The sequence below is a fragment of the Seriola dumerili genome, unplaced genomic scaffold, assembly GCF_002260705.1.
Source record: "Seriola dumerili isolate Sdu_G_001 unplaced genomic scaffold, Sdu_1.0 BDQW01000291.1, whole genome shotgun sequence".
NCBI classification, from domain to species: Eukaryota; Metazoa; Chordata; class Actinopteri; order Carangiformes; family Carangidae; genus Seriola; species Seriola dumerili.
The window spans coordinates 2,023,751-2,041,407 of NW_019174546.1; the positions used below are offsets into that span (position 1 = coordinate 2,023,751).

At 39.7% G+C, this 17,657-nt stretch overlaps 1 protein-coding gene across 2 annotated transcripts in view; it reads right to left on the bottom strand.

The window, feature by feature from the left end:
• Positions 1–17,330, bottom strand: part of LOC111231096 (collagen alpha-1(XI) chain-like) — an 86,586-nt gene extending 69,256 nt beyond the window's left edge. For both annotated transcript variants that reach the window (XM_022758083.1, XM_022758082.1), the window contains exons 1-4: positions 17,053–17,330; positions 10,599–10,763; positions 7,066–7,279; positions 5,450–5,612 (exon numbers count right to left, since the gene is read on the bottom strand). In XM_022758083.1, the coding sequence (XP_022613804.1) occupies positions 5,450–5,612; positions 7,066–7,279; positions 10,599–10,763; positions 17,053–17,167 (657 nt within the window). In that variant the 5' untranslated portion in view covers positions 17,168–17,330. The remainder of the gene's footprint in view (positions 1–5,449; positions 5,613–7,065; positions 7,280–10,598; positions 10,764–17,052) is intronic.
• Between the last annotated feature and the right edge of the window lie 327 nt (positions 17,331–17,657).

Below are 17,657 nucleotides of genomic sequence, written 5' to 3' on the forward strand. Positions count from 1 at the left end.
AACCCCATGCATACTCCTACTTTAAGCACAGTTCTTCTAACATGCCATCCTTTAAGTATGCCTTTCATTCACTGTTGTTTTGTAGAGTACAAATCCTTTGGATAAAGTGCAGCCCAGGAGGGTTTAAAAAAAAAGCAGCAATAATTTAGCATTTTTGCACTTTCACTTGGATGTGCATCCAATTTCCACTTGATAAGAGCTGAAAGATTAATCTGCAATTGTGCTAACTGAAAAATTCACTGGTTTCAGCTTCTTAAATATTATGATTTTTAAATGTAAATGTGGGCTCTTGGAAATTTTGACTATTTGATGACATTTTATGGACAAAATTATTAAGTGGCACATTGATCAACAATAAAAATACTCCCACTTTGCAGCCTTATAATTATACACAAACAATACAAAGTTTTCACTGATGCCTCCAGAACAACGTGTAAGTACGTAATTAGATGGTTGAGAGGTTATTGTCTGTGGCCAGGTGAAGCAGGTCACTTTGCCTGCAGGAACAGCTGGAGGATATTAATGCACCCAGAACACACACTTGGAAATATGCTCAAAGCATCTGCAGTCTGACCCAGTAAAACACAAATGCATACAGGCTGTAGAAAAAAAGGGGCACCACAATCCCAAATTATAATTTCCTGTGATCATTACAGACTTGTTTCTTTTTTAGGGAGAGCACCAATACATAACATTTTTTGGGGCTTAAAGAGGGAAGCTCCCAAAAGGGGATGAAACGAGATACAAGATGACAGTACAGGTGTATGTTTACATCTTGCCTTTCCAGAAAAAATGTCCCGGTTACTCAGGATAATCCACAGACCTCACTGTGAATGGCTAAAGAAAAAACCTTTAATGGTGTCACTGTGACCTGACTGTGACATTGAACCTTCTGTGCACCATTAACCAGATGTGGCCATCCTCGAGACCATGCAGACTGCGTGTTACTCCTGCAGATGTTTTTGCTTTCTAAATCTATATAGTCCAAATGCATATTGTACAAATTTTTGTAGCCATAACTTACTTGTATTAACTGTATTTTCTTTATTTGATGTGTTACCCCACCTCTTCACAGACCTGACACACTTATTGTCTAAAAAAGCCCACTTTTCCAAACTCTGGGAGGGGAGCACATCTTGAAAGAACAAATACTCAGATGGAATTTCAAAACTGTACAAGGACAACAATTAACCAAGAAGCAGAGAAAGAGGAAAATGTATAACACTCTCCAGATTTCTCCCAGCATTTTATCAAATGCAGCCTTTGTGGTCAGTGCAGGGATAAAGTTTCTTTTCAAGCACTGGGGGCATACAAATGTCTTGCACCCTCCGAATATTAAAACATTTCGCTTGCCAGTAGCTCACAAAGCTGTTGAACTGTTTGAACCATCTGCTTGCTTGTCTGCACGCCCTTTCTTTACTTCACTCTCCGTCTCTTTTTTCCCCCCACTCTGCTCTTTTCCATCGCAAAAGATTTTAAGAAGCACCTTGGGTCCATTACTTCCTGGCTGTGCTGAGACCAGTTGGTGGGGGTCACGGCATATGGGACAAGGAGGTCAGATATGTACAATCTGACATACTAAGGACAGGTTACAATGAGGAAAGATACTTTATACTCCTCTGTATGTTCACTGATGTTGAATATATCGCATATGCTCTAAACACTCATTCAAATATGAATTCATTATCATATTCCTATTACACAACCCTAAGCAAAACTTTTTGTGACAGGTACTGGAGGGTGAAAAGTGACTGAGGCAGATGAGAAACAGTCAGAGCATTTCTCCTCCTGCCAACTCAACCATAAACAATGATTCACTTTAAGGCCTAGAGCCCATCAGAGCCTCGTTAGATTCCTCTGCCAAAGACTTGTCCTGCTTGAGGGACAGCATTTTGGAACAATCTACTATGTAGTAATGACAGACACATAAACAAACTATCTTCGCCTCTTTCTCCCTCTGTCCTACTCACTCACTCACACACACACACACACACACACACACAGACGCACACACTTTTATGCACGCATGCACGTACACAACAACACACATGTAAACACACGTGCTGAGATGCGGTGCAAACTAAGAATCCCACTTGGTCCTTTTTACAGAATGGATTTGCATAAAAATGAGAAGGGGAGATGATTTCACTCCGGTATCTTGTGGCTTTTATTAAAAAAGAAGAAAAGAGAGGAAAAACGGGGGGGGGGGGGGGGTGCATGTGGAGGCCCGGTCAGTGAGCATATCTCTTAAACAGCTGTGAAATCTGAGCCAAGACTAAGCACACACTGATCATATTTTCCCCTAGCCTTCACTCTTCCCTGGGCTTCCAGCTTTGACACCTGCTTATGCACTCTACTGCGGTAAGGTAGCCATGTAGTGACAGAACAAAGCAGTTGCAGTGAGTAAGCTTACAGCTCACAAGATAGCCTACATTATCCTGAACCAACAAATTAGTCAAAGGGATGATTTTAACCTGACAGGGGTGTTAGAAAGACGATTGTAGGTATGCATCCTCTGATGACTATGAATCTACATGCTAAAAACCTAAAGAAACTATTCAAAGATTTGGGAAATATGCTGGGGAACAGATAGCCTGAGTCTCTTCAAAGTGCAAAAATACACCTGTTAACACCTCTAAAACTCACTAATGAACATCATATCATGGCATCATATAATATCTTGGCAGATGGAATCAGTGACTTGTTGCAGAGATGTGCTAGCTGGTTAAACTATGGCTGGTTGTTCTTCAACTCTTTATGCTAAACTAATCCCCTCCTGGCTCCAGCGCCACATTTAACACAGACATGAAAGTGGTATTCATCTTCTCATCTAACTCTTGAAAAGAAAGCAAATAAATACAATACCCCAAATGTCAAACTGTCCTTTTAATCTGTCAATTAGTTGTCTTGCTGTGCACTACCTGAATTTATATCACTCAGTCCAGCTGGACGAGAATCCTATGATTTTTAGGTGCATCTCTTTAAGAGCTACACATAAATACAATCTTTAAACATACAAGACATTGGACCTTGGATGAACTGGTCTCAGAAACCTGAGCAGAGATGATTCAGATTTGGAGGATTTATCAGGATAATACAGCCAGCCGTGTCCAAGAAGTTTCCACAGCCTCTCTGAGGTATACTGATTGTTGTATACCTTCAACAGCTGTAGAATGGATGCCAAAGTATAAGCAAACTCTAAACCAAACACATGTCTTACATTAACTTTGCAAACCAGTTTTTATGTATAGGAATAATTCAATAATCAACCACCTTTGTAGCCAGTAAGAGTTTTTCCCCATTAGCAGCGTTGAAAACAAGTAGCCAGTTTACAAACACCAGATCTAAGATTATTAAACTTGAAGTGGAAATAATTACAGCTTAAGATATGGTTGCATTTCTAGCTGGGTCACCACAGCATTGCTATGGTGTGATACATTGATTAAAACCACTTCGCAACGTGCAAAAAGCCTCAAGTCCTGGAATGGGAAGGAATCATTTTCTCTTCTCCAGGTTTTTAAGAAAAGAACAAAACAAATTACTCTGTAATTCAACACCATTTAGTGTAATATATGTTCAAACAAAGCACACTCAGAAAAAGCCAAATGGCTCGTCTCAAATCAACATTAAAAACAGAAAAAGCTTCATGAATGTGCTGCGCTATTTTTATCCTCTTTACTCGGCCCTTAATTACCTTAATTACAATCTCAACTCTAATCACTGTGGCTTTCACTCTGACATGCTTTACTGTTGTTACTGCCATAAAACTAATTTACTATGATTGTGCTCATTGTACTTTAGCTATACTAAATCTCAAATGTACAAAAGGGATAAAAGTCATATCAACTCCTCTAATCATGACCTCTGCTTATCTATACGTTTAACCTCCATATTAAGCAATGTGATGTGCTTACCAATAACCTATGAGTGAATAAGAGCGGCACCCAAGTCTCCATGGAAAGTCATCTCTGACCTGGAGGCAAACATTTTGCAGCCTGTTCTACTTAGCAAGCATTCCACATGCAGACATCAAAGAGAGGCTATTGTCTTCTGAGCTAGCATTCTTCTCACATTTTCCACTCAGCTCAACGCTACCTGTGCTAAACCTGGTTACTTGGGCCTCCATTTTATAATCGCTACCTCAGTACTCACTATATACTGAGCTGTGAATTGTTATTCTCAGTTCTGATAGCCACAGTTATTAAAGGAATTGTAGGAAAAAATATCATCTCACAAACAGTAGTAAAATTCATGCATCCTAAATAGCACACTGACCAACTGAAGCCTATTGGGACTCAGTCTTTCTTTTATTAAGTCAATTATTCAATCAAATCCAACCAGTGTTGAGAGAAAAAACACACACACTGTGCAAGTAGCCTTTCCACAGACACTGCCCATGGCTCTTGCCAAGTACACAAAGACAATATTGTTGGTCTGGCCAATAAAATTCACTATTTACTGTATACACAAGTTAATGAAAGACAAATAAAATGTCGGCCTTAAAGCGTATGGACTTAAAACATTAGACACTAAAAATTGTCCTTTTCCACAATGGTAAATGAGATTCATTGAAAGTAAGATTCACAATATGCTTTCAATTACATCCATACTTAACCAGAATGGAGAAATCGCCTGCATCTAGGTACGCTGTCCAAACTCCCTAAAAACATAATCACTTCAGTCTAGTGGTGAATGCCTGCATTATACTTGTAAAAGACACTCCTGTGCAAATGATGGAGACATCTTGAAGCTGTGTTTTTCCATAGATTTCAGTGTCAAGGGTGAATTGTACTGTATGTTTACAAAAATAGCATAAAACTACTTAAGATAATAATAATGATAATGTAGCCATTATATCTATAAACTGAGTTGAAGTCTGCTGCACTGATGCAATCAAGTGAAATATTACAGCAATAGTGCAACATTTTGGAAAATATTTGCTGTCTTTCAGAGAGTTAGATGAAAATGTCTGTGCATAACTGAGCATTTAGAGATAGGGAGCGATGATCTTAGCTTAGCTTAGCATAGCAGAAAAACTGGCAGGAGGAAACTGCCAGCTTGGCTCTCTGTAAATTTCTAAAACACACCTACAAACACCTCTAAAGCTCATTAATTAACATGTTGCAGCTCATTTGTTTAGTCTGAAGAAAGGCAGATATTGTAAAAATAACAAATTGAGGATTTATGGGGTTATATGCTATAAACATTTCTTTGACACCAACGCAGGGACACCAGTCTTTATGCTAGCCTAAGCTAAAAGCCTTCTTGCTTCAGATCAGTACTTGCATAGACATGAGCCTGGTATCCATCTTCTCATCTAACTCTCTGGAAAAAACTAAACAGCAAATATCTATATTTCCCAAAACATCGAACCATTCCTCACACCATGAATGCAGCTAACTTAATCCAGGTGAGTATAGGGATTCAATGTCTAATGGTAATGCCTTACCTCAAAGACCTCCTCATCCAGGATTCTGGTGCCAAAGACAGTAATGCCCTCTGTGTTGATGACGGCCCGGTTGCTTCTGCTGAGCGGCCTGGTCACCTTCTTCTTACAGTCCACAATGATGGTGACACTCTTCTTCTCCACGCTGATAGCTACACGATGCCATCTGTGCAGCACGAGAGCAACATACAGTAGGAGGTCAGAAATGTAACCATGCTCTTACACTTTCTGTCCTCACAAGAAAATTGCCACAGTCTACAGTTAAAAGAATAGTTTGACTTAAAGCTACAGCCAGTGGCTAATTAGCTTAGTTTAGCCTAGTGACTTGAACATTAGACCAGCTAAACAGCTAGCCTGGATCTGTCTGAAAGTAGCCTAACATAACCTGCTTACCAACAGCCCTAAAGCTGGCTAATTAACGCAATATATCTCTTGTAAAGCAGTTCGACAGTGGACAGTATTTGTCAAGAAAGTAAAACCTCTAAAATCACAAACTGTCATTTTTACATTACTGTTTTTGTAACTAAAACACATGAAATACAACATTAATTTTGACCTTAAGGGTCAGACACAGTTTCTTTTGCCTGTAAGAGCAAAGCTAGCCTTTCTTCCAGGTTAGCTAACCAGCTGCTAGTTGTCACTTCAAATTTAGCAGATATAAGAGTGGTTCCAATTTTTCCATATAACTCTGGGCAAGGAAGCAAGTAAGTGCATTTTTCAAAATGTCTGACTTTTGCTTTTAATGTCTACAGGTTCCATACCTTAGAGTATGGAAGGAAATTTATTTAGATTAAATGATATGGTATGTCAGAGAGAATCAGAGAAAGCCTATGAAAATCCAATGTATTTAAAACTATAATGATATTTGACAAATCCCTGGTTTAGGTTGGGTTTGTTCCTATGTATAGAGACAGTTCTGTTAGTGTGGATTTGGAAACTTTAAGTACATTTCCACTGTGTCAAAATGTATAAACTGCCCACTACTGCAAGATGCACATTTTGCAAAATTGTAGGTGATATAATTCATTACAGACAAACAACCTCACATGGAATCATTTCCAGGCATTTCTGTTAGCATTTGTGTAAATCATTGATGGCAACTTTTAATTATTATTTGTCTCAGCATCATCAGACAGCATTTTCTGAAGATCCTGCCCATTACTGTGTATCAGTATACCACTGCCGTAAATAATCTGGAAAAGAAAAGACTGTCATCAAATTGCTGTCAGCAATTTATTTGCCGTTACAGTCAGGCTTGTTCCATATGGTACTAATAACTGAGCAAACATATGATGATGATAAATCCTCATGGTTGTGTGTCAGTTTACCAGGCTTGAGTGCTTGGGAAAATGCATTAAGCAGATTAGTTTTGTTTAGCCTAAAATATAACCAATAAATCTTAATAAAATGCGCAAGATGAGCCACAAAATATGTGGCTTTGTTTTTGAGCCACTTACACAAGTGTCACAACAAACTTGAGATTTTAAATTAATCACTGAAAATCTTTGACTTCATCTGGTTACACAATGGGACACAGAAAAGGATCCACACAAAAATCTACCACCCACGTCTGACCTCCAACATGTTCGAGCCCTCTTGAGAACCCGTTAGTCACTTACTTGCCGTCAGCAAGGTTGATGGAGCGGAACAAGGGGTACTCCTCTGGGGCAGGCTTGCCATGCTGGTCCTCGTACAGGAAGACGGGGGCACGGCCCACCTCCACGCCGAGCTGCTGGATGCCTTGCTTGTTGTACACGGACAGCAGGAAGGACTGGAGGCCAGCCTTGGGCTTGATGGTAAACAGGATGGAGAAATCTTCTGGGAAAACTCCCCCTGGAGGTGGAACAAGCAGCAGGCATGTAGGTTGGTATGTTGGTAACGACTAACAGATAGCTAGTTAAAAAAAATTATGTGAGTGCAGATTTTTGTCAGAGGTTTCATAGCATTGCTCTGAATCAGATTCATACAATTACACACATGGGAACGTCCTAGTTGAACCACAGCATTTCTTACTAGATTTAATTAAATTACTCTTGTGGGAATGTTGGGTCAGGGGTGTTTTCTTCATTTCTAAGGACACTGCAGAGAATGTTTATTTCCTCAGCTTCTTCCTTAAGTTAAAGGAAAAATGCTTATTCTTTCTGAGAGTTAGATGAGAGGATTGATACCATTTGGTAAATATGAAGCTACCACCAGCAGCCAGTTAGCTTAGTCTGGCACACAACCCCGCATTACCCCACAATGTGTTGTTTTTACACTTTAGGTTTTATACAGGTTGAATAAATAAGAAACAGTGTGTTAGTATCAGTGAGTTTTAGGTGTGCTGGTAGACTAACTTTGTTTCCTTTGGACAGAGCCATGCTAGCTGTTTCCCCCTGTTTACAGTCTTTGTGCTAAGCTAAGATAATTGTCTACTGGTATAAGCTTCATATTTAGCACACGGATATGAGAGTGGCATTGTTCTTTTCATCTAAAAGCTCAGCAAGATAATTAATAAGCGAATCTCCCAAAATGTCAAACTATAAACATTAAATATTGCCTTTTCTACACCTTTCCACCTCTCTGAACTTACAGAAATTATGAAGCAATGCAGCCTTGAAAGGGAAGCACTGTGTTGGTTTTTGAGTATCTGTATGAAATGTATAGAAGCCAATTCTAATATAAGGCACTCTATGTTCATGCAGACTCTATTTCACCTTATGCCCTGTCTTTTACACATCAATCTTCTACTGATGTCATTACGAGGGCAATTGTATTGTAATGACTAAATTGAATAATGGCAAGTTTATTAGCTCTCTAACTTTCTCTCCTCACATTAAACCCAAACGTCTAGACAACTAGACCTAGAGCAGTGTTTATGAAGGAAGCTGAGAGAGACCTTGGCATGCCCTGAAAGGACTCAACAGTGGTGATGTAGCCACATTAATTTTACAGGGGCTGTAAATACAACAACTCAAACAAATTTCATATTTTTAAACACCATAATAGCTTGGTTCAATGAAAAAATAACTAATCCTGATCAAATAAAAGTCCAATTATTCTGGGGACATTCTGAGACTTTGCTTCCATGGCACTTCCAACACTTCACCTCTCAAGCTTAATTATAGTCTTCAAATTTCCGTTACTGAAAGCGTAAGGTGTGCTCGCAGTTTAAGCCAAAACTCACAGAGACCTACTTTGTAATTCCTTAAACTATTTTTCACTTTCTTTTTTTTCTTTGAAATCCAGCCAAATTCAAAAAGACTATGACACATACTGCAGACTGGGACAATTTATTTAACAGCACTCAGTTCCTAATAAATTTCTGAACACTGTCTTGCCAAGTCAGCATTGAGTAAGTAAAGAACTGGGGGCTCTTTCTACACGTTGTCTCAATAATCAAGAACTAACAGGCTGGATGTGAACATTATTGTTGTATATCATTATGCATTGTGTTCATGCTTAAATACAGCATGTTTCATAATGGTAGCCGGGGACAAAAAGCACCTGACAACTGACTGGAAATTGACAAATATTAAATTTACATCCGTCTGTGGTTCATTGGTTTTCTACACCCATCAGTAAAGACAGAGGTTCATTATATAATGCTGGATTGGCTGATGAGTAGTACAGAGTGTAAGAAGGTAGCAGACCAAATGGTAACACAGTCAAATAGCTTTTTTGTTTCTCTGAGTGGAGTCTTTCCCAATAAAACAAATATGACTTTATTTCTCACAGCCACGCAACAGACTTTGAGTCAGGCAAAAGTGGTCAGTACGAAAACACAGCTAGATTTCACTATGTCAGCCAAATACGCACGTATTCAAGGCTGCCAGCAATCAAACTTTAAAACACTTTATTGACAAGATGACTCCACAAAAGATCAAAAGAAGTATTCCTCTCATTGGTTTTTTTTGTCATAAATTGTTGGTTTCCCCAAAATATCAAGTAACTAAAATCTGCTGTTGCTCTTCTTTCTTGAGTCATATGTTTACATGACATTTCATACACAATGTGCTGAGTGACTCTCATCCCCTATGGGCTCTTGGAGCGTACTGAAACACCACTGCATACATGGGCGTAGCAAAGGGGTTCATTAAAGATATTCATTACATCATTTTTTCGCTATTTTATTGTGAAATAAATACATCTTAAAGATGTTTTTAGTTTGCCATTAAGTGGTACAAGACAGTAAAACAAATGTAATATAATACTTTCCCTCAAACAATTATTCGTTTGAGCAGGCATAAAATTTTTAAAAGTTGCATGGTTTTAGGGATGGCACTGTCAGTCAGTTGGTGGGTGTGCTCACCACTTTGGTCTAGACTGAAATATCTCTACCACTACTGAATGGATTGCCATGAAATCATGTATAGACATGTTCATGTTCCTCTCCAGATGAGTTTTAGTAACCTTTGTGATCTTTTGACTTTCCATCAAGCATTACCTTTAGGTCAAAATTTGTCCAGTTCTTTGGTTTATGACTGAATATCTGCAAAAATCCTTATATTCCTGTCAGCATCAGCTGCACTTTGGGTTTTGTTCTAATAAGCAAATGTTAGCATGTTAAAATGCTAAACTAAGATGGTGAAAATGGTAAATAATATACCTCTGCATGTTAGCATGCCCATGTTAGCATGTCAATGTTAGTATTTCACTGTCTCACGGAGCTGCTAGCATGGATGTAGACTCTTTGTCTCATTTAAAAGCAGGGTGGCTTGTTTTATTGTGAGATTAGGTCAGTGTTCCTGAGCAAAAGCTGCATAAGCAAGGTTTTAAACAAAAACATACCCTCTTCCTCACAAAATATAGTGACATCCCCCATCTCTGAGATCCTGTAATTTCCCAAATATTTGCTCAAATAGAATTCAGATGTCAGATAAAAGTGTTTATTGTACGTTCTCTTCTTCCAAGAAGTGACACAGGCAATAAAATAAAAATGCTAACTATCTCCTGAACAGCACAGCAAGTGATCTTCAAGAAACTTCTGCATTCACCAACATTTCAACTTCTATGGTGTAAAGCATAACAAACCCAGCTGAACTGGTAAATGTTAAACAGTTTACCTACACGTAAACTAATTATTGAATTAGAATTTTTGTGAGATCCACTCTTTAATGTCTGGAGTGTCCTTGTTCAGCTTTACTGTAATCTGTGGGAGGTGAGGAGTTACCTGGGAAGAGCTGTTTGGTTGGAGCGCTGATCTGAGCCTGTTTTCCCACTCTGTAAGCTACATCGGGTTTGGATCCTCTCCGGGCCGTGCAGAAGCCTGTTGTTTTCCGTACTCCTTCGGGAGAGCTCTGGAAGTCTAGCACCTTCAGTACATCCACTGGTTCAGCTGTGGAGGCAGAACAAAGAATTGATTAAATTACCCAGTTATACTGCAAAATGACATTACATTTGCACAGCAATAAGCATTTGGGGAATGCATTGTAGACGTATTTGGGTGAAAAGATGTTTCTTAGGGGTTTTGTTTTTTGTTTTTTATTAGATCGATTGTTTGAAAATTCTTGTATTTTGTTGCATTCCAGTGCAATTGTATAATTTGGGAAAAGACTTCCCTGATCAGAAATCAGCTGTTAAAAGTCTACAGTCAACTCTTAAACGTACAAGTAAATTCTCAGTCTGCTGGAAACACAGGACGACTGCGTCATGTATTCCATCACGTATATGCTGCTAAAGTATAAATTAAACTATTTCAATAGAAATAAGACTAAATAAAAATAATGAATTCATGCAACAGTCAAATATACATAAAATATTGTATATACATACAAAAATGAAGATGATGTATGAGATTATAGAAGAAAACGATTTTTAGAGCAACATGAGCGCACATGTTGTAAAAGCCACATGCAATCGCACAGTACGCTGTAAACATATCTCTGCAGTTAACAGAAACCCTAATAGGAGCTGGCATTTTGATGATAAGTCAACATTTACACCCATTACACCCCTTGCCTGTTCAGGGACTGTTGGCCAAATCTGTCAGTTCAACCAGTTGTTCGTTTATGAGCTACCTTGGCAGAGGAGCAGTAAAAATGTTAGGAACCACTCAGCAGACATAATTGGACCCCTCCTCACCTCCACTGTTACCCCCACAGCTAAAAGCTACAGCATCTATGGGATGATAAAACTCATTGCTGCTGATCACTTGGTCTTTGGAATAAGGAGAACACAGAGGGGGGCAGCTTTACAAGCTTCTTAACACTACTAGAGTCTTTTCTATCAATGGACCTGTAACTCAGGGGTGAAACTACTGTGCAGTGCAGTCACAAATGCTGCTTCTCACGTCGTCTCTCTCCTGCAGTTCTCTAAATCTGCCTTCATAACCGTCTTTCACCAACCCCCCTTCTGTAACTGTTTTTGCTTTTAAACCCCTATCTCTCCCATTCCCTCAGGCACATCATCAGTTACAGTGCGATTATGGGGAATTTAAGATGCCTAGCAGGGTATGATTTAAGGCCAGTGTATAAACAGGAGCGTTGACGTACAGCATAACGTCATTTGTGATTTAATGCATGTCTGCCTGAGGCTGCATTTGCTTTAAAATATACAGTAAGAGTGGGCCATTAATTCGAGGTCATGTTGGGTGCTGTGGTGGTTTTACAACAGTAAATGTACATAGGGAATTGCTCATGAGAAAAGTGTAGGTTTGAACAAATTGTTTGATTCTGGCTTTTGCTCAGTGACTGCAACAAAGTGACTCTTAAATTATTACTTGTCCAAACTTGGCAGTGTCAACTGAAGTAATCCATTCATTATAAAATACACATATGCATACAGTATTGTATCCGTCTAGCTGCAGTGTTCATAGGCAGCTTTTAGGTATTTCAAACTGATATCATTTAAGCAAATATGTAACTTTTGCTGAACACTAGCCACCGTCTGCAAAAGTTACAATTACAGGGCAAAAGTTAATTCTTAAATGTAGTGTCACAGTAATACTAGCAGAGAAATTTATCATTTATGTCGGTTAGACAGCAATATATATTTAAAGTTCTCAAACATTAGCTAACACTAGCCTCCATTACATACTAGTCATACCAGACCAAGTAAGGCGAAGGCAGTGTGGTGACATAAGCAAGAATTCATATAATTACTTAGGAATTCAACTTTGTATTTGTGAGAGGAAGAATATGTTATGTCCTTTTTTAAATGTTACACAGTCTTGATTTAAATAAGCAGTCATGATTAAAACTATGATTAATTACTTCATAGCCGTATTAGTGAGGGGTCTCTAAATTAAATATGGCATTTTAATTGCGAATAATTTGATGACATTTACTCAAAATGGCATATGAAACGCTTTCTGATTATAATTGTTGTAACATGTACAGCCTTGTAATTCAGTTACATTCACCACATGCAGTAACATCTCTGCACTGCTGTACTGTGAAGTACGAACAAAGACTTTAAGACCGCACAACAATACAGTAGTATGTCTTGGCCCAATGAAGAATTTGATCGGCAAACTGGCCAGAAACTATTCTACCCAACTAAAAAGAGAATATTAAAAGCCAACAGAGGAGCAGAGGTCCAGTCAAGACAATAAAATGACTAACGGTTAATATTTCCACTCCAAACCAAACTCGGTACAACCCAAAAGTAGTAAAAGCTACTTGTTTAACTGTTACAAAAACCACAGTGACCAGCACAGCCGTGTCCAGACATCACATTACTCATTTGACTTTACAGTGAGTCAAGAAGCGGGACGTGTCCTCTTCAAAAGGCCCAGCAATGATAAACAATGTCTGAATGGTCAGCTTAAAATCCCACTGGGATGATAAGGGCTCTCAGGAATGGCAGATAACAGGCTTAATTTGAAAATCTCCCTAGAAATAAAAATGTGGATTCATGTGTTTGATACCGGCAGGAAAACTGTGGGAAAATGATTCAAAGGGATCAGACAGAAGCTTTTCTTGAAGTCCACATAGCAGGAAATCTCTTTTATCAGCCTTATAATACTCTATTAAACTGCATGAACCAGGAAGAAAAGTTGGTCCAGAGACATAGACTAACCAACATAGCTTAGACTGGTCGTGAGAGCAGTACTTGAAGGAATATGATGTAAAGGAATGGAGTGTTATAAACCTTTACCGCGTCAATGCAAGAACCATATGTTCTTTCAATTCACGCAAAATGTAGACTCTAAACAGTGTTAGTCTATGCTTTTCTGCAGTTGCTCTACACATTTCAACATCACTCTAAAGCATAAGATAAGCATAGATAAAAGGGTTTTATTATAAAAATATATGATTGTTCGCATTTTCCGTTTTTCTGAGTCATGTGGTACGTGAAGCCATGAAATGCTGATTGTGCGGTTCCTGTTCGCTTTTAGTGACCAAGAGGGGGTCTGAGGGGTGGAGCTACTAGTCCACATGCTGAACCCATTATGGCACTGGCACCACTCCCCATACCCCCCCCCCCCCCCCCCCTAACTAAAACATACATGAGACTAAACTAAGAAGGCCCCATCCCTGTAGCTACTTCTCCTCTGACCAGCAAAATAACAGCTTGAGTGTTGGATCAGACTCGTTTCATTCTAGCACATGCTCAGTTTTTCAAAGTCATCTGATGCTGCAGTTCATGAATTTGAACTGTTGAGAGTATAAGCATCAAGCAAACAGTATGTCGGGAAAATCAAGCGGAGATGAATGCCTTTTCTTTTGATTTCTGTTAACTTCAGTCACACAGTAACTTTTCTTCTCTATGACTGACATTGAGGAAAGAGCAGTTCAACAGATTCAGGTTCATTTTGTCTTGAAGACTACCAGACTGCCTCAAAGGCAGAATAAAATACAAATGTGAAAAACCATACGCCAAGTTTTAAACCTCACACCAAATGCCTCATAAAAAGGAAAATAGTCTGTGGCTCTTCTGAATATTGTCCCAAGTAAAGAGCTACTGGTTCTTGAAAAAGAAAAAAAAGAAAGCTTGGACTAAAGGTCTCTTTGTGAGTTTGAGAATGCCTTTCTGCATTACTGCATACCTCAAGGCCTCATATATTCCAGATGTGCTGAATTGGCCTGGACCCCCCCCCCCAAACCACCAGCACCACCACCATCACACACACCCGCCCACCCGCACCCCCGACTCTGCAGCCCCTCTCCTTCCACAACCATCGCTTCACAGAAGCCCTGAAAAACAGGCAATATCCCAAAACCATTAAAGACCCCAAATGAGTAGGCAGAACTTTATAAGAGTTTTTCAGTCTCGCAGGAGTTAGAGCCAGCATGCTATACCCTGAGCACATCCTGAAAAACGACTCCCATCCCTCCACCCTGAAAAAGAAATAAAACATATTCTAATGATAAGGATGAAAACCACAAGAGAGAGGAGACGGTTCTCTCGCGTTAAAGGTACCAGCGCATTCTCAGACTCTCCACAGTCTTGTCTGAGGGGTAATTCGTCAGTCTCTCTGATTTTTAATGACACATCTTCCTGACTGCTGTCGGGGACTTGTGATATACTATCTGCCATGTTAACAAGCTACAAGCATGACAAAGGAGAGTGATTTCCCCTGAGGCAGTGAAGCATGTAGTGACATGAGCAAACCTCTGTTAAAATCATTAAAGCACATTCACCAGCAGACCCTAACACATTAAAATACCATTTTCAGCTGAATGGGCTAAATTTCCATTCCAGCACCCCCCACCCCCAATCCCATAATTCATCAGAGAGCCATACAGTTTAACGTTTAAGTTTAGGCTTGTGATTAACTTTTAAATCTGTGACATTCTGACTTAATGCCTCTGTGGCTCTGTGGTCGTGCAGCAGCATCTTGGGATGTCTTGTCGGTCTATTTCGTGTCACTGCCATCTACTGAGAGTTGGCAGCATAGGCAGCAATTAAAATACACTGGAAAGCCTGTAAATGTTTGCTAGCACATCATGCAATTATGGTTAGTTTAAATATCAGTCAGAGTGAGGAAAGATGGGCAATGGGCAAGCCACGCCACTGTGGTATTTGCTTTAATGATCTTTTCATTTTTGGGGGAGCTCTCTGCAATTTGCCCTCTGCTGAATGATTTCTTTATGCATCATAGGACAAACAATGGATGATGATGGTTCAAAGTGGGTGGGACTTCAGATAGTTAATGTCTAGACAGGATGCAATACATTACGCTAATGACCCACTATTATATATCAGCCTCTGATTAAAATTTTCATAAAGCCATTTTTAAATAACTTCATTTCTGCCACTATTATGGCTCTGATACAAGAAGGCAAGTCTTCAAAAGGGCTGCATAATAACTGGTCTGATGTCAAAACCACAAATATTACAGAGTAACAGACATCCAAATAGACACACACACACACACGCACACACACAGATTTATCCTGGCTAACGCCACAGTACAGTATGGATGTCTTTGTGACTTCACAGACAAAGGCAATATAAAAGAAGTGGTTAATGTGACCCACATATGTGTTTTAAAAGGAGAGAAAATACTCTAGATTTTTTTTTTTTTTCCTTTTTTCCATCAACGCCCCTCCTTGGACTCAGTGGGAGCCCAGATAATGTGGAAAGATGGTGATCCTTCAGGCCACAGTATGAATTTCACTCCAAAAATTCCACTATTGTGTGTATTCAGCACACAGCCTATAGTTTTTTTTTTTTTTTTCTCCAGTTACACTGTGCTACTGTAAACTCTGTTGACAACTGTCAAGAGTGTGGTATCAACCCGCAGCTTATCGGACAAAATAATAAATAAAGTTTTGTGCCAACTGTATGCCTATAGTGAATATGATTGTATCATTAGGCTCTTACTCCACTGACGTTTTGGAAAAGAAAAAAAGTAACGCACTATCTGTGAGCTTCTAGTTACATCACTAGTCGTCGTGCGTAAAAGTTATGTGTAAAACGATTTCGAGTACGACTGCCAAGTGATGGTGGGATCCAAATACACAAAGGATGATTGTCGTTGATAATATTAACATCTGGAATCATGCAGCGAAGTGTAAGTCAGACAAGCATCTTGACCCCCAGTGAGTGCCATCATTGCCCACTCATCATTTTTACGCACACTTTTTTTGTTTGTTGACGCGGACCACCGGGGTGTATCTGTCGCAAGAAGAAATCAACACTGTGAATCCTCTCCCTGCTGACCACACCTGGAAGGAAGACTTCACCTATTCTGATACTCAGAGGAATCTTATTGTCAGTCGCATCTATGTCGGTCTGGCCAGAAATAAATCTTCTATCACAATCAATAACACATGAATTTGGACACATTACAAAAAAGTTTCAGGCGAGTTATAAAGGTTGCAACTTCAAAATTCCTCAACAAACTGTGGTGACACAGAGGACACCTTTAAAAGTTACAAGTAACTTGGATGCGGTGTAGTCATTTGATTTGGTGTCAATCAACATCAGATTGCTTCTAATATAAAAACAAAAAAAAAGGGGATGTTGGAGAGGGTTGATAAGGTCTAATTAGCATTTGAAAAAAAGTGCACAAACTGCGTAAATGTGAGTTTATTTGCCAGAAGATAATTGGAGTAAAAGTTGACAGCTACCACCTAAGGCTACTAACACCTATGTGCTGTGTGCCAGCCTACAGGACGGGCTGTCCTGGAGTTGCCACATGTGACTGAGGTGTGCAGCGACACGCAGCTTCTTACCTGCACTGACATTGGCAGCTTGTAGAATTAAAATTAATGTAACCAATGCGGTTAGCGTTGAGTCCCATAGCCACCTTTTCGTTTTCCACCTGGTGGTCCACCTTTGCATCTCCATGGTGAGCGCCCGCAGCTGAACAGAGAACGGGCGACTTTTAATCAAATTCGGTCCCTTCCACAATCCACAAAAGAACAGTGTGCTTATACTACAGCGCCATGTGTGAAAGTATAGAGATGCCAATCACAGCCAGACTGGGCCCTTCAGATCCGCTCCCGCTTAAGCCCAGCTCTCAGACTGATGGTGAAGGGCTTTCATGAAAAAAAAAGAAAGAAGCGCAAACCACTCCGTTCCCTGGGAGTTGCGTACCGTCAGGAGGCTGGACAAACGCCGCAAGAGTGAACCTGAACCGACAGCAAGATACTGACACTGGAAAATCCTCCGTTCATCAAATCACCAGCCGGGAAAGTTGTCTCGGGACCCGCCCCCTGTGCTGAGGAAGAAGTCTGAGCAGCATCAAGCGGAGCATCACTACATCCCACAGCAACCTAATTACAGGACACAGTGCAGTATCCCAGATAGATACTAGAAGCACACTGAAAGATTCCTC